Here is a 25,503-nt window from a genome sequence, read left to right as displayed (position 1 = left end):
ACCAGACCAGAACAAATATATAGTGTCTAAAATTTATTTTCACATTTGTTTCAATGGGAAGGATATAGGGCAGCATAGTCCAGGTGGTGAGCTCCAGATTACAGCTTCCATCATCCTTGACTGGTCATCCCTGCTGGCTGAAGCTGATGGGAGCTGGACAACAACATCTGGGGACACCTCAATGACTATTCTGTGATATACAGAATCTACAAAGGATTAAGGCACTGATCCAGAAGACAATGAACTGTGAATAGGCCCCACTGAATTATTTTGCAGCAAGTGTAGCTAGGAGGAGAATGCATTGGCATCAGGGTTTGGAAGCTGTTCCCTGACACAAATCCCCTTATTTCCTCCTCTGGAGATCTGAGGTCTACAAAGCAATGGGTTGTTTTATTCAGAATAAGCTCACTGAAATCAATGGAACTATCATCATCATCATCTCCTCTATGGGTGCCACTAAATGCTTTGAGCTTTTTGCTCTCCTAGTTTTAAGGCTCGCTGGTTTCTCTAAGTCTGGGGAAAGTGCTAAGGATGATGGTTTAATTTCCATAAATGAGAATGTTTTAAGATGGAGTTTCCTTTGACAGTAGCCCTCATGTGATTGGCTGACTGTGTGTCACATGAGGGAGGCATTCCATTCTGTTGAGACTGTTATTCCAGTAACTGTTGTTTTTAACTGCTTTTCTGTTCTTTTCTCTCTCTGTGCATGAGGGAGAATTGCTGCTGAGAGAGATGTCTCAGGATACTATTGTGTGTCAGTGTGATCTGTCTGAAGTGAAACAGTGGAAGATCACTAAATGCTAATAAGGAGAAACCTGTTCAAAAACAGAATTACTGCTGAGGTGAAAGTAAAAACCTTTCGTAAGAAACTGTAAGACAATTCAAGGGAGAACATGCCCGTGTTTGAATAAGCATGAGATTGTAAATATATTTTTCTCAGTTATATGTTTATGAAAGTAAAGTTCTTTTGAATATCAAGAGTCTGGACATTGTAGTCTGTAAAAAGGAACCATCACCTAGAACAGCTATTTAGCTTCTTAGCTATAAGCTACTCTGTTACTTTGGATATCATCAAAATTCACACACAGACTATAATGTTGCATACAGTATAATGTTACATACAGTATAATGGACCGGGAGCAAAGTTCTGTGAAGTGTTACCAGTCACCTGTTGAGTGAAACCGGGAACTGACTTGTCTGTTTTGACTGTTGGGCCCATCTTCCCTTGGAAATGCAATGGTGTCCAGCACGCTCCTGCTGTGCAGTGCTGAGTCATTCCGCTTCTCCCGGCTACAGCAGAGTTTTATCAGCAGTGGTATGCCAGTGTGTAAGGATTTATTAGCACGACAGTAAAGCTCTGACACAGCTTCTTTTATTCTTCTACTCTGCCTCACCCTCAGTTGACAGCTTGAGACAGAAATCTTTGGTACCTTGCAGATACCTTATCACTCTTTTGACACCATTCCAGGCAGTTACACTCGACTTTGTAGCCTCTCTGCTGAGCAGGTTTATAGCAAAGGCTATATTTGGTCTGCTCCATTGGGAAAGATATAGCAGACTCCCTAGAGCTGACTGAAAGACTTCGGGTTTCTCAAACTCAGATCTTTCCCCGAACTGTATTTCACAAAGTTCGTCTCCATGGGTGTTCTAACACCTGCACACTCCGACATTTGGAACTTCTCAAGTAACTGCTCAATTTTGCCTTTCTGACTGAGTAAGAAACTGCCGTCTTTGGTTCTATCAATCTGGACACCTAGGTACATTTTTACTGGTCCTAAGTTCTTGAGCTGAAAGTGACTTCCAAGCTCCTTGGCAAACTCTTGCACTTGTTTCTGAGTCATTGCCAGGTGGATGATGTCATCAACGAACACCAAAACCAGCTCCTGTTTCTCTACACACCCTTTAAGGTACAGGCAGCTGTCTGCAAGAATCTTCTGGAAACCCATGCTTTCCAAAGCATCATTCAGGCACATGTTCCAATTTCTGGCCAACTGCTTTAGGCCACAGATGGACTTGTGTAGTTTCCACACTTGATTTGGTTTTTTGCCTTCGACCCCTGGAGGAGGTAACATGTACAAATCCTCCTTTAGATCAGAGTTCAAATAAGCAACATCCACATCAAAGTGATAGACCTCTAAACCTCTCTGGGCAGCAATTGCTAACAGCATGCGTAGTGTTTCACTTCTGGAAGTTGGTGCATACATCTCCATATAATGCAACCCTTTCCTCTTTGTGAAATCTCTCGCTACCAGTCTCGCTTTGTACTGTAGCTGTCCAGTCAATGAGGGCTTGACCCTGTACACCCAATGACAGCTCACTGCCTGTTTTCCTTCTGGCAGTGTCATGGTGGAGAACAATCCTAGGGACCTCATAGAGTTTAACTCCTTTTCCATTGCCTCATGCCACTTATTGGCTTCTTCCTGAGGTAATTGCAAGACTTCCTCAAAGCTCTCTGGCTCACATTGAGCCAAACCAATCCACACACTAGTGGGTGAAAAACTTTCGGGAGGTTTTCTTTTTGTGGCGCGAGCAGATTATCTTAGCGCTACTTCAGATGCCCCCTCTGACCCAGATGTACTGGGTGCAGCCTGTGTGTCCTCAACCTCAGAAGGCTCTCCCTCTGATTTAATGTGTCTTCTGTGTCCCACAGGCTTGCCTTTGGGAGTTGTGGGCTCACTCTTTGCCTCTTGCTTTACTGCCTTAGGAGATGCCTGATCATGGTCTGGCTCCCCAGCAGATGTGGGTGCTAACTCTTCCTCTCCATCAGAGTCAATAGAAACCTCTGAGAGAATGTCAGGATTTCTGTGGATGCGTGCCCACCCATTTTGCTCACATAATTCAGCACTCCTGCTGAACAGAACCTGTGACTGGTTGCCTTCGGGGTAGCAAACCTCCATCCCTTTGTACCTAGTTCATACCCATAAAAAATCATTTTCCTGGACCTAGAGCCACCCTTTCAGCATTTGGCACCAGGACCCAAGCTTCATACCCAAAAAAGTGAAAGAAATCTACCTTTGGCTTCTTTCCCCGCAACAGAAAATAGGTGTGTCACCTACAGTAGAGTTGTAGGTTCAATTTAGCAAGAAATTTGCTGGTTTCCACACCTCAGCCCAGAAACTCTGTGGTAGGCCTGAATCGAACAGCATGGCCTCCACCACTTCCTGAAATGTTCGGTTCCGCCTCTCTGCTACACCATTTTCCTGTGGCGAATAAGAGTTCGTCAACCTATGACGAACTTTCTTGCTGAAGAAATTCTGCAACGCAGACCCAGTATACTCTCCACCCCTATCCGATTGGACTTGGCACACTTTTAGAGAGAACTGAAGTTTGACCGCAGCGACCCACTCCTTTAACATGATGACAGCTTTACTCTTTTCCTTTAGAGATATCACCCAACCCATTCTGGAGTAGTCATCAATTAAAGTTAACACATATCTGGCCCCACCAAAACTTGCAACAGGCATGGGACCACAAACATCAGTGTGAACCAACTCAAAAGGTTTTGTGGTTACCCTGTCAGACCTTGGATAACTGCACATCTTGACTTTTGCCTTTTTGCATGCTCTACAATCTAGAAACTTAGAACATGACTTCATATTGCACCCCTCAGCGCACACTTGCAGCTTCTTAACGTACCCCCAATTACAATGGGACATCCTTCTGTGCCACAAATGTTGACACAAGTGGTGAGTGGGTACATTCACACAATTTGACTTCGCTGTCTCGGTGTTACTCCTGCCTGTCTGTCCCATCCAGAACATACAACCCATCCTGGCATGCAATACTGACCAGCAGTTTCCCTTTCTTGGAAATTGAACACATATTATTCTCAAAACAGACTTTGAACCCATCTCCAACTAGAGATGACACAGACAGCAAACAGCACTTCATTCCTGGTAACAGAAATGCTTCAAGATCAGTTTGCAAACAGTTTACAAACACATTTCCAGCAGTTTGCAGCAACTTCCGTGAACCATCAGCTAAAGTAACAGTTTTCCCTTCAGGAACTGCTCTGCAGTTGCGCATTTGGACACCAGAGGGAGTCAGAATATGATGACTTGCACCGCTGTCAATCACCCAACGTTGATTGCTGGCCAACTCATCCTTCACTGTTGTCATGAAGCAGCCACATGGTATGACCCCTTATATCTGTTGCTCCCTTGTTGCTGTCGGCTTCCTTTGTAGTTTCTTCTGGTGCTCCACTGCTGGCCTGTTCCCCTTATCTGGTTGCTAGGAGCAACGGCCTTGGCAGCCTTTTGATCAGCTTCTTGGGGGCATTGTCTCTGCAGGTGGGCCTCAGATCCACAACGGTAGCACCGCCTAGTAGTAAAAGCTGGAACAGTGTCCTCGGCTTTAGCTGCACCCCCACTCCTCGAAGCAGAACCACCAAGGCTTTGGCCCCCCTCTCTCTGTCGTTTTTCCTCTTCATCGCACAAACGACTGGCCACAAACTGCATAGTTAAATCGGCCTGGGGCATTGCCTCAAGAGTTAAACACAGATTCTCATAACTCTTATCTAGGGAACTCAGAAGTATGTACACTTTCAACGCTTCTGGGAAATTGACATTTAACTGTCTCAGCTTGTTGAAAACAGCCAGCATCTTAGTTACATGCTCTTTGATGCTATCACCAGGCTTCAGCTTCAGGTCAAACAGACTTCTAGTGACGTGAATCTTGCCTCCTGCTCTCATCCGGTGATGGACACGCTGCAGCGCCTGCCAGACATCATGAGCACATTCCTGACCCTCCACAAGTGGCAACAGTGAGGAGTCAATGCTCAGCACTAGAACTCCCATTGCCCTCTGATCCTTCCTCAGAGCAGCAGCAGCCACAGCAACTTCGGCTGCAGCAGCACCGGGAGGAGCTTGGGCTGGAGGGGCTAGGGTACATTCCCAAAGACCCTTGGCTGTAAGCCAGGCCTTAACTCTTCGGGACCATTCTTCCCAATTTTTTCCATTGAGCCTCTCAAAAGGAACACAGTAGCTTTCCTGGACTTCAGCCACCCTTGAGCTATCAAGCCTGTGAGCTCTGGGACTCCTCACAAGTTCCTGGAGCCGAAGCGAGGCCTCTCGGGGCCCCTCGGCCTTCTGGTAGCAGAACCGCTGGAAGCTCTGCCGCTCCATCTCCGACCTCATGTTGGCGTCTTCTTCCTCCTCGTCCAGGATCTCCTCCTTCACTTTCACAGAGGAAATCTGCTCCCCTCCTTCCTCGTGTGCCTCCCCACTCAGTTCTGGCAGGGTCTGGTCTGTCCCCCCTGCTCTCCGGTTGGGCCATCGACTGGCACCCGCAGCTCCCCTGAAGGAGGCTGGAAGGACACCATGCCTAGAGAGGGGAGGACTGGGAGCCTGTGGGGTTTCCCACCGTGAACGAGGGGGGTGCATCGTCTTCAGGAAATCCTGCCACTGGGCATCCCAGTGCTGCTGCGGCTCCTCCTCCTCTGACTCCTGCTTAATTTGATGTAAATCTGCTTGAGATAGAAGGTCCCTGACGGTCCCAACTTGGCCCACAGGAGATTTTTTCCCTTTGGATTCCAGTCTCGCCCTTTGAATGGGTCTCCTCGGCCCCTTCTCTTCCATTTGTACGCTGCCCTGCTAGAAAGGAAATCAACACACACTAAAGCAACAGTATAGAATAAAACTCAAGAATAAAAACGAAAGCATATTTTTTAACCATTACAGTGGTGCCTCAGGTTACATTGCCTTCGGACTACGTAACCTTCTGCTTACCTTTGGGTTACTTCCTGGTTTTGACGCTCGCACATACACAGAAGCGCTAAACCACACAGCCGCATGCATACATTCGGGTTGCAGATGAGCCTCCGGAATGGATTATGTCTGCAACCCGAGGTTCCACTGTAGTCAGTTTTTGAAATATATTATTACTCCTAATTCTTATGTTCAGGCTGTGAATGACAATGTCACCCAAATGACCCCACCCATGCACAAGAGGAAGTTATCCAGACCTGGGAAAACCCCAAGGTTTATGGAAGTACAAATAATATTTGGGGGTAGGAGAACCAAGGCAGTGGGAGGGAAATCCAAAAATAACCCAGTGAGAGGACTGAGCATGTTCAGTGGACAGGGAATGCTGATCCAGGCTGCAACTTCTAGCATGTTGGAAAGGCAGCAACAGATCTTTCTATAGGGTTAAGGCTGTGACAGACCCACCTAACATTTAAAGTATATGACTTCACCCAAGAAACCCAAGTTCTTAAGGGTGCTGAGAACTGTAGCAATAAACTATAGTTCCCGTGATTTTCTGGGGGAAGCCACGTGCTTTAAATGTATGATGTCTGCACAGCCTAAGAAACAAGCAAAGAGAAGGAATATTGACCAACAAAATCAAATAACCCACTTCATGTGGCCTGCTGGTCCCTGTGGTTTCCATCTCTTGGCCTCATCATGTGATGAACCTCTCTGTCTGTCCCAGAGAGAGAGAGAGATGTCTAAAGAGCCCTTAAAGGTAAAGGGACCCCTGACCATTAGGTCCAGTTGCGGATGACTCTGGGGTTGCGGCGCTTATCTCGCTTTATGGCTGAGGGAGCCGGTGTACAGTCATGTGGCCAGCATGACTAAGCCACTTCTGGAGAACCACAGCAGCACACAGAAACACCATTTACCTTCCCGCTGGAGCAGTACCTATTTATCTACTTGCACGTTGATGTGCTTTCGAACTGCTAGGTTGGCAGGAGCAGGGACTGAGCAATGGGAGCTCACCACGTCGCGGGGATTCAAACTGCCAACCATCTGATCGGTAAGCTCTAGGCTCTGTGGTTTTGACCACAGCACCACCCGCGTCCCTTAAAGAGCCCTTAGAGAGATCCTTTAAACTCCAATCTCAGCAGGAATCAGCACAGTGCTGAAATGGGATAGAAGCCCTGATCTGGAGATAAATGATCCTGCTGGCTGCTCTTTAAAGAGGATTTCTAAAGAACAATCAGCAGGGTCTTTTTTCTTAGAAAAAAGAGCAGGGTCTTCATGTGCTCTTATTTTCCCCCACCCCAGAACTGGGGTTGGAAGGTCTAAACATGCTGATTGTGTTTGCAAGACTTGTATGTATGCTAGATGGCATGTCTGGTGAGTGTGTGCAGCACCTCTGGCGTGTGTGCATGTGACTTTATGGTCTGCATCTATTTTATGTGTGTGCATGCATGTGCATACATTGGCCACAGAGCTCACTGGAATGTGGCCTCCAGAATCAATGCAGCTTTAAGCCCATAAATGTTTCGTTCCTCCTGCTCTTTAGGAAAGAACAATCAAATTTGACAGTATCAGGAGGAGAGAACTCCTGGATCTACAGAGTTAATGTTCTCAAGATCCTATGGACACAAACTGCAATGAGATTTCCCTTTAATTGCTTTGAGATATTTTTCTGAAAAATATGAAACAGTATAGAAATGAGTAATAATCTGAACATGAATAGCTAATTTCAATTTTGCCTTCCTCAGTCTTTTACAATACTGTCTTCAACGTTTTTATTATCATTAATTCATTTACATGTGCCACACTTCTTAAGAATCCTCCTTTCCTCTGCATTCTCAAAACTGTCACCCACTTCAACTCTTTGTCTGAAAACTCAGCCGTATTACTGGGGAAGGTGGAAGATAAAACCTTTAACAAAACATGCTTTAAGGCTCTCTCACTTATCTACACGCAGACACACTAGCTTTGATAGCTTGGGGGAAAGTTCAGACGTGTTCTCCAGGGAATGGATCTATCAGCTGTTTTATTAGCCCTGACTAATAAAGGCACAGTGTACCTTGATTTGGGGCAGGCAAAAGAAGCCATTTCCTTGCTAAATGAATCGGATGGACATCATTGCCACAAGATGCGACGATGGTGGTGGCAAAGAGAGCTTTACAAGGCGATCTGACCAATTCATGAAGGAGGGTGATAGGTTTATCAATGGCACTGGCAGAGAAAGGGGGGCAGTAGTGGTCTGCAAAGGGTGTCACAGTAAGAGCCCCCCCCCCGCTGCACTGCTCTTCCTCCCCCCCCCCCGCCTCCCCTTCCCTCTCCGCCGTGGGGAGGACTGTAGAAATGGGCTGGGCTCCCTGATGAGGGACAGGGAGAGGGGCGGCAAAAGCCCCAGGTACGCCGCTGATCCGTGAGCGACTATATGCATCGTCCACCGCGAAGCAGCAGCTGCCTTGGACCCCTCATTCTGCCCCTTGAGCTCAGGACTGAAGGGAGCAGCTCCCCAGGGTCTCCGGCAGGGTCCGTGCCAGCCTGAGCCAGAGATGTTTGCCCCTGTGCCCTCCTGCAGATGCCCTGCCCCTCAGCTGCGCCCCTTCCCCTTCCTGCCCGGTTGGGGGGCGCCCTGCAGCCTCTGACTCCACTCGGGGCCTGATCCTGCCAGGCGCACGTGCTCTCCTCCCCCCCCTCCCGCCTCCTGCACCTCGGACTCCTCGCTCCGTCCCCGCACAGAAATCCGGCTCCTCTCCGGGGAAACTCGCCAGGCCACAGGCCGCTGCTCCTCCGCTCTCCTCGGCGGGGGACAGGAAAGTGCAGCCGCTCTCGAGTCCCCCTGGCTGGCCCCGTTTCCTGCCTCTCTGGGCATCGGAGCTCGCTGGCTGTGGGTTGGGCCCTGGGAGGCTGCGAGGCTGGATACGCCCCCTTGCGCTGTCCCTCAAAATTTATTGTATCATTGGAATCTACCTGGCATCTTATAAGATATCCAGAATGTTGCACAAATAAGTCTCCTTGTGATCCGATGTGCAGTCACTGGTTTCCTCATCAGTAAATCTTTTCAGAATGCTGGGACGATGCCACCCTGCAGCCATAGCTGTCAATTTTCAGATTTGAAAATAAGGGATCAGCAGCGGACTCGAAAATAAGGGATCAGCAGCCTCACCTGTCCCGGGGACAGTCTACAGGATATCTAACAATCCGGAATAGCAGCGGGAAATGGCACTGGAATAAGGGAATTTACGGCAAAAAAAGGGAAGGTTGACAGCTATGCCTGCAGCCCGAATGGGTAGCTGGAGGAGGCAGTCCAGTTCCCAGCTCTGCTGGTTGGGATCATGCAATCACTTAGCTCCAGCAACCGACCTTTCCAAACCCTCCAACATTTCTCTGATGAAAATAGGGACATCCCATTCCATAAATATAATTTTCCTATTTATACACCACACATCTTATTACGCTGCCCCAGCCACTCTGGGAAGTTTCCAACATATATAAAAAACATAATAAAACATTAAACATTAAAAAACGTTCCTATACAGGATGGCCTTCAGAGAGCCGGGGGTTGGATAACTCCATTCCCTCCAACATTTCTTCAATGAAAACAGGGACACCCTAAGGAAAAGCGTGACATTCTGGGATCAAATCAGAAACCAGGACGGCTTCTCTAATTCTAAACAGTGGCACTTGGAGGGTTTCTCTTTCCCTGCTTTTTCATTCGCTGCCTCTGGTCTCCTGCATCCATTTAGCAGAGGAGGGGCATGGTTTTGGCCTTATACTTCTCCACCCCCACCCCACCCCCAATATAACCAAAAACACCAGGAGACACACACACACCATTTTGGAGTGAGGACCAAAAAAATAAAATCCTTTTATTATTTTATTACTTATTTTTGCAGTTCAATCTACCGTTTCTATAAATTTTATAGTTTATAGCCAATGGCCACCACAATACAATATGAGTACAAATCACACAGCTGCAAAACAAAAGACATTGCATGCACCAGATCAGGATAAATCTATAGTGTCCAAAATTTATTCTCACATTTCTTTCAATGGGAAGGATATAGGGCAGCAGAGTCCAGGTGGTGAGGTCCAGATTACAATTTCCATCATCCTTGACTGTCTGCCCTGCTGGCTGAAGCTGATGGGAACTGGACAACAACATCTGGGGACACCTCAATGGTTATTCTGTGATTTACAGAATCGACAAAGGATTAAGGCACTGATCCAGAAGACAATGAACTGAGAAGAGGCCCCACTGAATTATCTTGGAGCAACTGTAACTGTAGTTTGTTAGTGTGATCTGTCTGAAGTGAAACAGATCACTATATAATAATAATAATTTATTATTTATACCCCACCCATCTGGCTGAGTTTATCCAGCCACTCTGGGCGGCTCCCAATCAAGTGTTAAAAACAGCACAGCATTAAATATTAAAAACTTCTCTAAACAGGGCTGCGTGTTTGAATAAGCAGAAGATTGTACAGTGGTACCTCGTGTTACATACACTTCAGGTTACAGACTCCTCTTCTATTCTTCTCAGTTATATGATTATGAAAGTAAAGTTCTTTTGAATAGCAAGAGTCTGGCCACTGTATAGTCTGTAAAAAGGAACTATCAACTAGAATAGCTATTTGGCTTCCTAACTATAAGCTACTCTGTTACTTTGGATATCATAAAAATTCAGAGACAGACAGACTTTAATGTTGTATACAGTGTAAGGCTGGGGAATTGAGAGGTGGGGAGAGCAAGCGGGGGGCGGGGGCGGGTAGAATACACTTTCATTATTTTACGAAGTTCATATGCAAGGTGTTTGTGTCAGTGTGACATGGGTAGCTTCTCTTCCTATTCATTTATTAGTTTTCATTGGAAGTGAGAAAGATCGAGGGGCCCAGGGCACAGTTGGTTGCCTTCAGTTGACTGCAGTAAAGGTGGCGGAGGCTGAACCATTTTGAGGACGTGAGTTGCAATTTGAAGAAGACATGAGTCGCAATTTGACATCATCTGGAGGGGCCACAGGCTACCCAACAGGTCCGTTTTCAGCGCCTTCACCTTCTCCTGGCGCAGCTGCCCTTGGAACTCTTCGTACTGGATGTGCTTTTGTCCTGTGGTGCCTCTGCAGGTGGGCCTTCTTCAGGACAGAGAGGGCCTCACCACAAATGAGGCACACAGGCATGCCTTTCAGCTCCACAAAGAATTTGTCGTGTGTCCACCTTTTTTGAAAATGCGGCACTCCAAATCTATCTTCCTCTTCTTGTGGAAACATTGATTGAAACAGACAATTAGGCAGACGGAGTTGTTCAAATATATGAGTCCTATGCTGCCTATAGCCAGCCCTGGTCAGTAATGTGTCTGCAGCTCTTTGAGCCATTGAAGTTTCTGAGCTCTTTTCAAAGGCAGCCCCAGGTAGAGTGTGTTAAAGTAACTCCTACGCAATGTGGCACCAGACTGCTTTCTTTTTTTGTAATTATCTGTTTGTTTTAAATTCTGTAGCTTAAATTCTCTTGATGCTTCTTTTTTTGAGAAGGGCCTCTTACAGTCACAAAGCAATGATTTTCAGTGCAGCTCCATAACATTGATTGTGCCCTCACACTGCCCCTTTTTGTGTGGGGATTTGGATCCAGAAAAGGAGCAGACGGGGAAAGGTTAAGCAGAATCCCACCCACCCCCTGCGCCACCCTTAGGTGTGCTCAGTCTTCGCCTGCTTCATGACTCCAGCTTCCACGAGAAGGCAGGACAGAGCTGCAGAAAACAGGAAGTGGTCCTTCAACCAGCCAGGACATCTCACCATCACAGACAGATCCAGTCTCCTGCTATGGAGTAAGGAGTGGCCCAGGGATGGCAGAGAGAGGAGGGGAAGGGGCCAGGGACAGAAGGAATGGCAGGGCTCCAGATGCTCCCTTGGACCCTTCCCCTGACACCAAGGGGAGCTCCTCTTCTGGGGCTGAAAGCATTAGGGTGTTTTGATTTTATCAGTATTGCAAGGAAGCATAGAAGGAAAGGTAAAAAACACCTATGCGGTTTATTAAAGTTTATTAAAGTATCTGTGGTTTTTCCCCTGTGTGAGTTCGTTGATGCATTCTAAGTGCTCCAGATTGACGGTAGCTGTTTCCACATTCCATACATTTAAATGGTTTCTCCCCTGTATGAGTTCGTTGGTGTATTCTAAGTGATCCACTTTCACTGAAACACTTTCCACATTCCATACATTTAAATGGTTTCTCCCCCGTGTGAGTTCGTTGGTGTATTCTAAGTGATCCACTATAACTAAAGCTCTTTCCACATTCAATACATTTAAATGGTTTCTCCCCTGTGTGAGTTCGTTGGTGTATTCTAAGTGATCCACTTTCACTGAAACTCTTTCCACATTCAATACATTTATATGGTTTCTCCCCTGTGTGAGTTTGTTGGTGTACTCTAAGTACTCCACTTTTGCTGAAACTCTTTCCACATTCAATACATTTAAATGGTTTCTCCCCCGTGTGAATTCGTTGATGTATTCTAAGGTATCCATTTTGACTGTAGCTCTTTCCACGTTCAATACATTTATATGGTTTTTCCCCTGTGTGAGTTCGTTGGTGTATTCTAAGTGATCCACTATCACTGAAGCTCTTTCCACATACAGTACATTTAAATGGTTTCTCCCCCATGTGAGTTCGTTGGTGTCTTCTAAGTTTTCCACTTTCACTGAAGCTCTTTCCACATTCAAAACATTCAAATAGTTTCTCTCCTTTGTGAGTTTGTTGTTGTATCCTCAGTTTCTTTGTTCTTCCCAATGAATTGACAGGTGGCTCCATAGAATTCTGACTTTCATCTTCCTCACCTGTTTGGGAGTCTGGGAGGAAAGAGAATCCTGTTAGACTTTCAGGAAAGACAAAAAAGGAATTGAACACATGTCAATTCCTATCTGCACCTTCTCTCATTGTAACACCTTCATTCTCCACTATCCTCTCTAGGTTCCAAATTTTACGAAAGCTGATGAGATAGTGGCAAGAGCAACACATGATCACTCCATTCAAACTTAATAAAGCACCATCATTTTATAATACAGATCTATGGTGGAATTGGCTTATTAGACACATCTCTGTATTTTTCTTTTTCAAGTGAGGAAATGATCTCAGGCTCAAGTAACAGTATTTCCCTTGTGAAATAAATAAAACTGAAGTGCTACATGTAACTGTAGAAATATTGCAATATATTGGAACCTAAGAAGAGCCTGCTGGATCAGGCAAAGGCCCACCTAGTCCAGCATCCTCTTCGCACAGAGGCCAACCAGATGCCTGTGGGAAACCGGCAAGCAGGATTGGAGCACAAGAGTCTTCTCTGCCTTCCTGTGCTTTCCAGAAACTTGTATCAAGAAGGATTATTGCCTGGACCATGAGGGCAGAGCAGAGATGTCAGTCTTATCCTTTTCTTCAAGCTATCCAAGTTGCTGTGTGTCACTGTCTCCTGTAGGATGGAAGTCCATAGATGAACTACGCTTCTGTTTATTCATCTTTGCAGCCCTTAAAAGCTGATAAATGTATTATGGCCTAAGCTTTTGTGGGCTGCAGTCTGACAAAGTGGACTCTTGACCAGGAAAGCTGGTGCCACTATAAACTTCTGAGTCTCTTTGTTGGCTTTGTGTACTTATTTTGAAATTTGCACCAAGCTTGTACCACAATATCTCCATGGAGGCTTAGGCAAGGACAAAATTACAGGGTGTCAGCTCTGTGAATCTCAAGCCTCTTGTGCCTCCGCTGACAGAGCCTGAGAAGGCAAGAGATGTGATTCGGTTGGAATGTGAAGCAGGGGAGGAGCAGCCAAGCTGCAGCAGGAGCAAAGAACAGGAAGGGGGGTGCCGGGGCGGGGCATAGACTGTTAGCTCCAGTTTGAGCTCTGACACAGGGACCCCAGAAATAGCCTGTCCAAAAACTCTTAGGCTCGAGAGAATCTGCGAGAAGAGGGGAAAAGAGAGCGAAAGTGGGGGCTTCTTTGCTGGAGGACTCGGCAACTGCAAGCTGGGTTGAACAGTCCGAAGACTGAGCTCCACAGTGATTTATGAGTTTGAGATAATTACTACTGGAGTTGTCTCACGTGTGTGCGGGAGAACCAAGCCATTACACAGTGGCGCTATAAATTATTATCCCACTCACTGACTCTCACAAACAACCCCAGTCTGTAAGATTTACACAATTTGCTTATAATACCAGACGCCCAATCCTAAGTGTAGAGCCTCCAGCCACAGGAATCGTGTATCATGATAACTGGTCCTTTGTCCCTGAACCCCACCAGACTGGGAAGGTGCGTGCATTTATTGTGTTTTGGTGCTGGTGGAATGTATCATTATGACCCTGTTTATAAACAATAAGAGTAATAGAAACAATTTATGTACATTAATTATAAATAATTATGGGAAACATTTCCATTCCCCTTCACCCATTCTTCAGGATTGGTGTGCAACATCATTATCATCAATTATTCCTGCCGTGGAAATAACACCTAAGATTTCAAAGCCTGGAGGAAGAAAATCTGCCCCCACTACTTTAGGAAAAGGATTCAAGAAACAAAGAGCTGCTTCGGAGAAGGCCTCACAACTTCCTTCTTCCTGTCAGGAACTTCCTTCCATTTGTCTCCTCTCCATCTTTTCCTCTTTCTCCCGCCACCTTCCATCTATCCCTCTCCCCATCTCCTCTCCCCTGGAACTCACCAGATTTCTCCAAGGGTCCTGGGAGGGAATGCTCAGAGGTTGTGGGGAGGGATGCGGGAGACAGCCTGACCAGGTCAACCGTCCATCTTCCTCCTTCCATCCTGGCCAGGGTTGCAGGTTCAGTCTCAGCTAGGTTTGCAGGTTCAGCTTCCTGAGGAGCGCAGAATCCAGAGCAAGTTGCAGCTTCCTGGGAGGGAGGGAAGAAGAAGCCAAGGGAGTCTGAGAGCCCCTGCAGGGATTCTCCTGCCCAAGGCATTCTGCTGCCCCTGGAGAAGTGCCAATTGGGCACCCCCTTCCCAAGAGCCCCCACCCATTTTCAAACACCTTTGGCAATTCCTTTCAGCTGCCTGTCCCACCTCCCTTCCTGTGAGTAGATCTCAAGAGTTGTTTACACCACGTGATCCCTTAAAGAGGACAATTCTTTAAAACTGAAGGCCATTTCTATAAAATGGAAGACTTCCAAAAACAGCCTTTTACAAGGAAAGTTTTGATGGTTTTTATTTTGTTGGAAGCTACCCAGATGGGCAGAGGCAACCCAGTCAGATAGGCAGGATGCAAGTAATAATAATAATAATAATAATAATAATAATAATAATTGCTTCCTGTCCTGGGACGCTGGTGGCGCTGTGGGTTAAACCATAGAGCCTAGGACTTGCCGATAAGAAGGTACATGACCCCAGTCAAGCTTGCAAAAGTATATCATTTGCCCGATAACAAATGTTGGAAATGCAAAGAGATTGAAGGTACATTCTTTCACCTTTGGTGGACGTGCCCAAGGATCAAGGCCTTCTGGGAAATGATATATAATGAACTGAAAAAGGTATTTAAATATACTTTCCCGAAGAAACCAGAGGCCTTCCTCCTGGGCATAGTGGACCAATCGGTGCTAAAGAAGGATAATTTTTTTTTATGTATGCTACAGCAGCAGCAAGAATTCTCATCGCAAAGCATTGGAAGACACAAGATCTACCTACCTTGGAAGATTGGCAGATGCAACTAATGGACTACATGGAGATGGCGGAAATGACTGGCAGAATCCGAGACCAGGGAGAGGAGACGGTGGAGGAAGATTGGAAGAAATTCAAAATTTATTTGCAGAAATACTGTAAAATTTATGAATGTTAAGGACATTGAAATGAATCGCAGGGACTTTAGCAACAAAGTAAAATGTAAGATTGGATTAACAACAGATAAATTAATAGGATATTAATTTGCTGAATTAATTTTTAAAAAAGGGATACAAGAACGGGAGATGTGAGGAAGTCCGGAAAATAAGCTAATTGAAGATGAGAAATTAAGAAAGAGGGAATTTTTGTTTTTTGTTATTATATGTGTTTTTATCTTTTTTTCCCTTTTTCTTTTGATGTGTTTAATGTTTGTGTTTTTGTATTGTATTGTTTTTTTGTGATTTTGTACTTTCTTTGTCTTTTATTGTGGAAACTTAATAAAAGATTTATAAAAAAAAAAAAGGTCGGCGGTTCGATTCCCCACGACGGGGTCAGTTCCCATTGCTCGGTCCCTGCTCCTGCCAACCTAGCAGTTCGAAAGCACGTCAAAGTGCAAGTAGATAAATAGGTACCACTCCGGCAGGAAGGTAAACGGCGTTTCCGTGCGCTGCTCTCCTTTGCAAGAAGTGGCTTAGTCATGCTGGCCACATGACCTGGAAGCTGTACGCCTGCTCCCTCAGCCAATAAAGCGAGATGAGCGCCACAACCCCAGAGTCGGTCACGATTGGACCTAATGATCAGGGGTCCCTTTACCTTTTTAAGCCTGTCCTGCTAGGCATGCTGATCAGAGACTCTGTCCAAACAACCCCTTCGAACGCAACAGGGCATCCTATTTTTACTGCTATCAGTGGGATCAGTCAAACCACGAAGCCACTGATCAACCAGAATTTCCTGTTTTTACCAAGTTCAGTTTGAAGTTAGCTTAATATCCCAGCTTGTTCCAATGCTGGCAGCTGTAGTTTCCTGGTTTGGGCAAAATGGAAAGTTTGTTCGTTATGGCTCATAAGAGACTGCCTGGTTTCATCACGGTTCACCCTCAGGGCCAGCCAAATCATGAGGTAGGCTGGGACAATTAGGTCAGGAGGCAGATGCAGGGAGATATGGGACCAGCACGTTCCCAGCTCCCCTGTTTGTTAGCCTTGCTGCCAGTGCAGGACCACAGCTGGTAGATTCGTGCAACTACCCATGCAGAGTCCTTTTCTTTTGCCCTCTCTCACTAAAGGTTGGGTGGGGGTCCTTCCTGGAGTGATGCATTCTGTTTGTGGGGGCCAGGAGACTGTGGTGGCGGCGGCTAGTTTTTTGTTTTGAACTTGGGTCAACTTAGGTTTTATCGTAATGTACCAAATGTACATTAGTACAGCAATGTACTAAAAACTGTTCCTATTTGTAACCCAGCTTTTCAGGCTGTGATTCAGTCATCTGAACATGGACATTATCTTAATAAATCTTGGAACAATCTTGCAAGGTAGGCCAGTGTTATTCTATTTGCACTGCACATGGCAGTGGTGAGGCTGCAAGACGTGCCAAGATTTTTATCTCAGTGGGGAGAAAAGAGCATTTTGGAAATGCACGCAATTTAGAGGAGGAAAAAGGGGGTTGGTGGAAGGACATCTCTTCTGACGTAGCTTCTGCTCTGATGAAATTCAGAGTTCCCTGCAGCTGTTTAGGTAAAGTAAGAAAAGAAGGAGATATGATCACAAAACTCCCATGTATAAGAAAGTTTGGTCTAGCAAGCCTGGTGGAATAAGTCCCACGATTGGATGTTGTTGTCTCCAACTGTACTGTTGGGAAAAGGGGAAGTCTATTCTCTGTACTGAGCACCGGATGTTAGCTCAGAGTGTCATCTGACCTGTACTGGAAGTACAGGGGTAGAGTTGTGACTCTTCTGATGGAGTCTGAAGGGTGCAGTCACGTTTCTATGTACTGCTGAATGACAGGAATAAAAGACATGTAAATAGGACTCCTGTCTGTCTCATTTCCCCTCCCTGGGGGGGAAAGCTGGGAGAGTGAAGCAGAGGGTGTGTTCTTCTCACATCTGAGGAGAATCGCCGAGTTACGACCTTGTCTGCCGGGAAGACGCAGACGGAAGGTAAACAAGTATCTCACTCAGTTTGCCCCGGGGGAGGCCAGTTACCTCTGACTGTGAGCTGAGATACTGACATATGGTAGCATTCGGTGGTTGCGATTCATCGAACATCTGCATGAGAGGCTGGTGGATTGTCCTCCTCTGCTCCAAGGGAGAAGATAAACGTCTGAGAGCAGCCAGAAGCTGGACAGACGGCTGGACCCAGAGGAAAGTGTTTTCCAAGCAACGGAGCTCAAGGTATGCTGCATTTCGGGCTAAAAGTGTGAACGCAGATTGATTTATTCTCTGGTTCACGGGAGCTGCGTTTCGGAAAAACAACAGCTCTGAGAGGAGAGGCCTGCAGCTCAGAGGCTCAGCCTGCATTCCACAAATTCTTGTGGTTGAGATAAGCTTTCCTGTATGCACAGTTGCTAAGCGACGCCCGTCAGAGACGTGGAAATTTACTGGCTGCGCAGATGGCTCTGAGAGAGTGCCTGGGAAGCGAAAGTTTGTTTTGACTATGTTTTCGATGCTGTGCAAGGTCTGAGAAACAGCTTGCAGTTTGCCTGGAAAGGCAGTAAACAATCCAGCAGAGGCTATTGGAGTTTTAGCAAGGCTGGAAAGTGAGAGAGAGGCTTGGCTTCAAGATGGATGCCAAGAAGGAGGGAGCCCTGCCTTATTCATCTCCCCTGACCAGTGGCAGTTATTCATCATGGTCTGGAAAGACGACTACCCCAGAAGGGGTGAGCAAGGATGATGCTGGCCAAGTTCCTAAGAGCTCATCGAAAGCTGAGGAGAGCTTTGACCCTAGATGGGGGAGCGAAGGAACTGTTCAAGATGCAATGGATGTTGCTGACAGGGGGAGGGAGGAACAAAGTTCTGACTCCCCCACTGCTAAAGCTACTGAGAAGCGTGCTGTAGCTTTGAGCGCTGTCCGATGTTACAATTGTGGACAGACTGGGCATCTACAAAGAAACTGTAGGAAGCCGCGCCAGTCAAGAGGAGCAAAGAGCAGCTCTATGAAGCCTGAGGCGTCAGGCAAAAGCCGTACCAAGTGCCAGGTGAAACCTGCAAAGGCTATGATGGCGAAAGGAACCACGCCAGATGTTGGGAACTCGTTTGTAATCGACACTGGAGCCACGGTTCATATGTGTCCGCACAGAGAACTGTTTTCAACGTTGAAGAAGCAAAGCTTCGCTGTGAAACAGGCCAACGGCCAGGAGCTGGAAGCGACCGGGATTGGGACTGTGTATCTTGAGAGTCTGAACTTGACTATAAACAATGTTTACCTGGTTCCAGAACTGAAATTTAATCTGCTGAGTGTGTCGCAGATTGCAAAGAAAGGACTGAAACTGTCCTATGATGCTAAGAGCTGCAAGATCTACAAAGATGGAGAACTGTATCTTACTGCCAGAGAGAAAGATGGACTGTATTTGTTGACTTTTGATCAAAGTGATTACATGAAATGTAATTCTTCTGATTCTAACGAAATCTCTCTTGCAGGTGTGACCAGTGTGAGCACCAGGAAGGTGACCAAGAAGGTCGACAGGGCATTTCAGCAGGTGTATGCTGATGTGATTGGTCCTCTAGAACCATCTAGAGGCGGTGCGAAATTTTACCTTGTGTGTGTGGATTGTTTCACAAATTATTCTTGGGTTTTTGTGATGCAGAAACCACAAGAGATCTTAGAAAGGTTTCAGGAGTTTTGTGACAAGGTTAAAAATATGCATGATGCTAACATTGACTGTCTCTTCACAGATGAGAAGCCAATTTTTCTGTTACAGAAGTTTCAGAAGTTCCTGGATGGAAAAGGGATAGACCACAAAGTTGCTGTTTCAACCGAAGCATGGAACAGGGGGGTCTGTGTGAGGGTGAACAAGGAATTGCAAAAGGGGATGCATGCGCAATTGCTTAGTTCACATTTGCCACATGAATATTGGGCCGAGTCACTAGCGTCCTATCTTCACGTGTGGGTGAGAAAGGTCTCAACAGAGTTGGGATGTTCTCCTTTTGAGAAGCTGTTCCATAGAAAACCTTCTGTTGCCTATTTTAAGGTTTTCGGGTCTCATGTGAGAACAGAAGCTCCAGGTGGAGTGAAGAATGCCAGAGGCATTTTTGTGGGTTATGAAAAGGGTCTCTACAGAGTAATTTTGTCTGAATCTGGTCAGGTGATTCTCACAAAGTTTCTAGAGAGTGCTCCAGAACAAGAGCGGGTAGTAGTACACACATTTCCCACAGGTGACAATTCAGATGATGATGATTTTTCTGATTACACAGATTACAGTAGAACTGATGATGACAGTGATAGCTCAGAGAGTTCAGTTGTAACAGTCATTGAGAGAAAATCTCACACAATGGATAGACCTTCACAGGTGAAGGAAGAACCACTGTTTGCCATTGCTACTGGTTCTCAACAAAGTCCAGAGGTTGAACCAGTGAGCACAGAGGATCAGCACCTCATACGCAGGTCTGAGAGAGTTACGATGGGTGTACCACCAAAGAGGTACTCAAAAGAGTTTGCTAACTTAGCTGTTGCATGTGTTGCTATTGTTAACAACTCAAAACAGGTTAAAGCAGTGTCTAAGTCAGAGACAAAGACACAACAGAGAGTAGCTAGCTAAAGTAATGCAGAAGCACTCATTCCTTGGAAGCCAGACAACCAGAGAGGTACACTGGTGAAACCAGTGGTGGGGAGTTCCAAGGGTGGAACTGAAACAACAGGGGACTGTTATATGTATAACAACTGTTTGTTTTCTTCTCTGGATCATGTTTTGCCTATTGATGCTTTTGGGGGAGGTTGTTGGGAAAAAGCACCAATGCAAAAGCCAGCTGCAAGTGGCTGGAAAGCAAAACAGGATGTTGTTGTCTCCAACTGTACTGTTGGGAAAAGGGGAAGTCTATTCTCTGTACTGAGCACCGGATGTTAGCTCAGAGTGTCATCTGACCTGTACTGGAAGTACAGGGGTAGAGTTGTGACTCTTCTGATGGAGTCTGAAGGGTGCAGTCACGTTTCTATGTACTGCTGAATGACAGGAATAAAAGACATGTAAATAGGACTCCTGTCTGTCTCATTTCCCCTCCCTGGGGGGGAAAGCTGGGAGAGTGAAGCAGAGGGTGTGTTCTTCTCACATCTGAGGAGAATCGCCGAGTTACGACCTTGTCTGCCGGGAAGACGCAGACGGAAGGTAAACAAGTATCTCACTCAGTTTGCCCCGGGGGAGGCCAGTTACCTCTGACTGTGAGCTGAGATACTGACATCCCCAAGCCAAACGGAGGACATAGATGATGCCTTCCTGGAACAGATGGCCAAGCATGCAAAAGGAAGGGAGATAGTAGTAATGGGGGACTTCAATTACCAGGATATTTGTTGGATGTCAAACTCAGCCAAGAGCATAAGGTCAAACAGATTCCTCACTGGCCTTGCAGACAACTTCATTGTCCAGAAAGTGGGAGAAGCAACAAGAGGAACAGCCATTTTAGATCTGGTCCTAACCAATGTTGATGACCTGGTTAGTGGGGTAGAAGTGGAAGGATCATTAGGCGCGAGTGATCATGCTCTTCTGAAGTTTACTATACAGCAGAAAGGAGCAGCCAAGTATACTAGGACTCAATTTCTTGACTTTAAGAAAGCCGACTTCATAAAACTTAGGGAAGTGCTGGGTGAGATTCCATGGACAGTAATACTAAAAGGAAAGGGAGTTCATGATGGCTGGGAGTTTGTTAAGAGGGAGATAGTAAAAGCACAACTTCAGGCAATACCAATGAGACGGAAACATGGAAGGTGCCTAAGGAAGCCATGGTGGCTATCTAAAGAACTTTTACAACTGAATTAAGATTAAAAAAGGATGTGTACAAAAAATGGAAAAGGGGGGAAACCACCAAAGAGGAATTCAAACAAATAGCCAGCACATGTAGACACAAAGTCAGAAAAGCTAAAGCACAGAATGAACTCAGGCTTGCTAGAGAGGTTAAAAGCAACAAAAAAGGCTTTTATGGGTATGTCCGTAGCAAAAGGAAGAACAAAGAAACAGTGGGGTCACTCAGAGGAGAAGATGGTGAAATGCAAACAGGGGACACAGAAAGGGCTGAACTCCTCAATGCCTTCTTTGCCTCAGTCTTCTCCGATAAAGAAAACAATGCCCGACCTGAAGAATTTGGAGCAAATGATTCAGCAGAGGAAACACAGCCCAGAATAACTAAGGAGATAGTACAAGAATACTTGGCTAGTTTAGATGTATTCAAGTCTCCAGGGCCAGATGAACTGCATCCAAGAGTATTAAAAGAACTGGCAGATGTGATCTCAGAACCATTGGCAGTCATCTTTGAGAATTCCTGGAGAACAGGCGAAGTCCCAGCAGACTGGAGGAGGGCAAATGTTGTCCCTATTTTCAAAAAGGGGAAAAGAGAGGACCCAAATAATTACTGCCCAGTCAGTCTGACATCAATACCAGGGAAGATTCTGGAGCAGATCATTAAGCAGTCTGTGAGCACCTAGAAAGGAATGCTGTGATCACCAATAGTCAGCATGGATTTCTGAAAAATAAGTAATGTCAGACTAACCTGATCTCGTTTTTTGACAGAATTACAAGCCTGGTAGATGAAGGGAACGCAGTGGATGTAGCCTACCTTGATTTCAGCAAGGCATTCAACAAGGTGCCCCATGATATTCTTGTAAAGAAGCTGGTAAAATGCGGTCTTGACTATGCTACCACTCAGTGGATTTGTAACTGGCTGACTGACCGAACCCAAAGGCTGCTCATCAATGGTTCCTCTTCATCCTGGAGAAGAGTGACTAGTGGGGTGCCACAGGGTTCTGTCTTGGGCCCGGTCTTATTCAACATCTTTATCAACGACTTGGATGATGGATTCAAGGGCATCCTGATCAAATTTGCAGATGACACCAAACTGGGAGGGGTGGCTAACACCCCAGAGGACAGGATCACACTTCAAAACGACTTTGACAGATTAGAGAACTGGGCCAAAACAAACAAGATGAATTTTAACAGGGAGAAATGTAAAGTATTGCACTTGGGCAAAAAAAAATGAGAGGCACAAATACAAGATGGGTGACACCCGGCTTGAGAGCAGTACATGTGAAAAGGATCTAGGAGTCTTGGTTGACCACAAACTTGACATGAGCCAACAGTGTGACGCGGCAGCTAAAAAAGCCAATGCAATTCTGGGCTGCATCAATAGGAGTATAGCATCTAGACCAAGGGAAGTAATAGTGCCACTGTATTCTGCTCTGGTCAGACCTCACCTGGAGTACTGTGTCCAGTTCTGGGCACCACAGTTCAAGGAGGACACTGACAAAGTGGAACGTGTCCAGAGGAGGGCAACCAAAATGGTCAAACGCCTGGAAACGATGCCTTATGAGGAATGGCTAAGGGAGCTGGGCATGTTTAGCCTGGAGAAGAGGAGGTTAAGGGGTGATATGATAGCCATGTTCAAATATATAAAAGGATGTCACATAGAGGAGGGAGAAAGGTTGTTTTCTGCTGCTCCAGAGAAGCGGACACGGAGCAATGGATCCAAACTACAAGAAAGAAGATTTCACCTAGGATGAAGATCTCTGTCTGTCCTGGAGAGAAAGATGCCTAAGGGCCCTTAGAGAGATCTTTTAAACTCCAATTTCACCACAAACCAGCACAGTGCTGAAATGGGGTAAAGGCCCTGCTCCAGAAATGATCCCTCTGGCTGCTCTTTAAAGAGGATTTCTAAAGAACGATCAGAAGGGTCTTTTTTCCACAGATCTCCTTGCTAATTCAGCAGGGTCTTCTGGTGCTCTTATTTTCCCCCACCCCAGAACTGGGGTTGGAAGGTCTAAACATGCTGATTGTGTTTGCAAGACTTGTATGTATGCTAGATGGCATGTCTGGTGAGTGTGTGCAGCACCTCTGGCGTGTGTGCATGTGACTTTATGGTCTGCATCTCTTTTCTGTGTGCGCATGCATGTGCATACATTGGCCACAAAGCTCACTGGAATGTGGCCTCCAGAATCAATGCAGCTTTAAGCCCATAAATGTTTCGCTCCTCCTGCTCTATCAGAAAGAACAATCAAATCTGAGACTATCAGGAGGAGAGAACTCCTGGATCTACAGAGTTAATGTTCTCAACAACCTATGGACACAAATTGCAATGAGATTTCTCTCTAATTACTTTGAGATTTTTTTCCTTAAAAATATGAAGCAGTATAGAAATGAAAGGAGTAATAATCTGAACATGAATAGCTAATTTCAATTTCGCCTTCCTCAGTCTTTAACAATACTGTCTTCAATGTTTTTATTATCATTAATTCATTTCCATATGCCACACTTCATAAGAATCGTCCTTTCCTCTGCATTCTCAAAACCGTCACCTACTTCAACCCTCAGCCTTCATCTGTAAACTCTGCTGCCTTACTGAGGAAGGTGGAAATAAAACAATTAATGAGACAGGTTTAAGCCTGTCACACTTATTCACACGCAGACACAAGAGGTCACTAGCTTTGATAGTTTGGGGAAAGATCAGATGCATTCTCCGGGGAAAAGATCTATTAGCCGTTTTATTAGCTGTGACAGATCAACAGAGCCTCCATGTGTAGGCACAGTGTACCTTGATTTGGGGCAGGCAAAAGAAGCAATTTCCTTGCTAAATGAATTGGATGGACATCATTGCCACAAGATGCGGTGATGGTGGTGGCGGCTAAGAGTGCTTTAGAAGGCGACCAATTCATGAAGGAGGGCGATAGGTTCATCAATGGCACTGGCAGAGGAAGGAGGGCAGGAGTAGTGGCCTGCAAAGGGTGTCAGGGGGCTGCACAGTAAGAGCCCCCTTCCGAGCTGCACTGCTCTTCCTTTCCCCCTGCCTCCCCTTCCCTCTCCCCCGTGGGGAGGACCGTCGAAATGGGCTGGGCTCCCTGCTGAGGGACAGGGAGAGGGGCGGCAAAAGCCCCAGGTACGCCGCTGATCCGTGAGCGACTATATGCATCGTCCATCGCGAAGCAGCAGCTGCCTTGGACCCCTCATTCTGCCCTTTGAGCTCAGGACTGAAGGGAGCAGCTCCCCAGGGTCTCCGGCAGGGTCCGTGCCAGCCTGAGCCAGAGATGTTTGCCCCTGTGCCCTCCTGCAGATGCCCTGCCCCTCAGCTGCGCCCCTTCCCCTTCCTGCCCGGTTGGGGGACGCCCTGCAGCCTCTGGCTGGGCTCGGGGCCTGATCCTGCCAGGCGCACGTGCTCTCCTCCTCCTCCCCCCCCCCCCGCCTCCTGCACCTCGGACTCCTCGCTCCGTCCCTGCTGCGGAATCCGGCTCCTCTCCGGGGAAACTCGCCAAGCCACGAGCCGCTGCTCCTCCGCTCTCCTCGGCGGGGGACAGGAAAGTGCAGCCGCTCTCGAGTCCCCCTGGCTGGCCCCGTTTCCTGCCTCTCTGAGCATCGGAGCTCGCTGGCTGTGGGTTGGGCCCTGGGAGGCTGCGAGGCTGGATTCGCCCCCTTGCGCTGTCCCTCAAAATTTATTGTATCATTGGAATCTACCTTGCATAAGATATCGAGAATGTTGCACAAATAAGTCTCCTTGTGATCCGATGTGCAGTCACTGGTTTCCTCATCAGTAAATCTTTTAAGAAAGCTGGGACGATGCCACCCTGCAGCCATAGCTGTCAATTTTCAGATTTGAAAAAAAGGGATCAGCAGCCTCACCTGTCCCGGGGACAGTCTACAGGATATCTAACAATCCGGGATACCAGCGGGAAATGGCACTGGAATAAGGGAAATTCCAGCAAAAAAAGGGAAGGTTGACAGCTATGCCTGCAGCCTGAATGGGTAGCTGGAGGCGGCAGTCCAGTTCCCAGCTCTGCTGGTTGGGATCATGCAATCACTTAGCTCCAGCAACCGACCTTTCCAAACCCTCTAACATTTCTCTGATGAAAATAGGGACATCCCTTTCCATAAATATAATTTTCCTATTTATACACCGCACATCTTATTACGCTGTCCAAGCCACTCTGGGAAGTTTCCAACATATATAAAAAACATAATAAAACATTAAACATTTTGAAACGTCCCTATACAGGATTGCCT

At 46.4% G+C, this 25,503-nt stretch overlaps 2 protein-coding genes across 2 annotated transcripts; both read right to left on the bottom strand.

Annotated features, from left to right (window-relative positions):
- Positions 1 to 3,348: 3,348 nt before the first annotated feature.
- On the bottom strand, positions 3,349 to 8,513 carry LOC308469787 (uncharacterized protein). Its single transcript, XM_080992731.1, has 2 exons — positions 8,398 to 8,513; positions 3,349 to 5,591 (listed from the first exon to the last, which is right to left on the bottom strand). The coding sequence occupies exon 2, from the start codon at positions 5,574 to 5,576 to the stop codon at positions 4,116 to 4,118; it is 1,461 nt and encodes a 486-aa protein (XP_080848857.1). The 5' UTR covers positions 5,577 to 5,591; positions 8,398 to 8,513; the 3' UTR covers positions 3,349 to 4,115.
- Positions 8,514 to 9,577: 1,064 nt separating this feature from the next.
- LOC308469964 (uncharacterized protein) lies at positions 9,578 to 15,269 on the bottom strand. Its single transcript, XM_080993119.1, has 2 exons — positions 14,378 to 15,269; positions 9,578 to 12,523 (listed from the first exon to the last, which is right to left on the bottom strand). Exons 1-2 carry the CDS (start codon positions 14,631 to 14,633, stop codon positions 11,724 to 11,726), a joined length of 1,056 nt encoding a protein of 351 aa, XP_080849245.1. The 5' UTR covers positions 14,634 to 15,269; the 3' UTR covers positions 9,578 to 11,723.
- Between the last annotated feature and the right edge of the window lie 10,234 nt (positions 15,270 to 25,503).

The sequence above is a fragment of the Podarcis pityusensis genome (genome assembly GCF_964106645.2).
Source record: "Podarcis pityusensis genome assembly, chromosome: 2".
NCBI lineage: Eukaryota > Metazoa > Chordata > Lepidosauria > Squamata > Lacertidae > Podarcis > Podarcis pityusensis.
The sequence above is the reverse complement of the archived record's forward strand: the minus strand, read 5'-3'. Positions and strand labels throughout refer to the sequence as shown.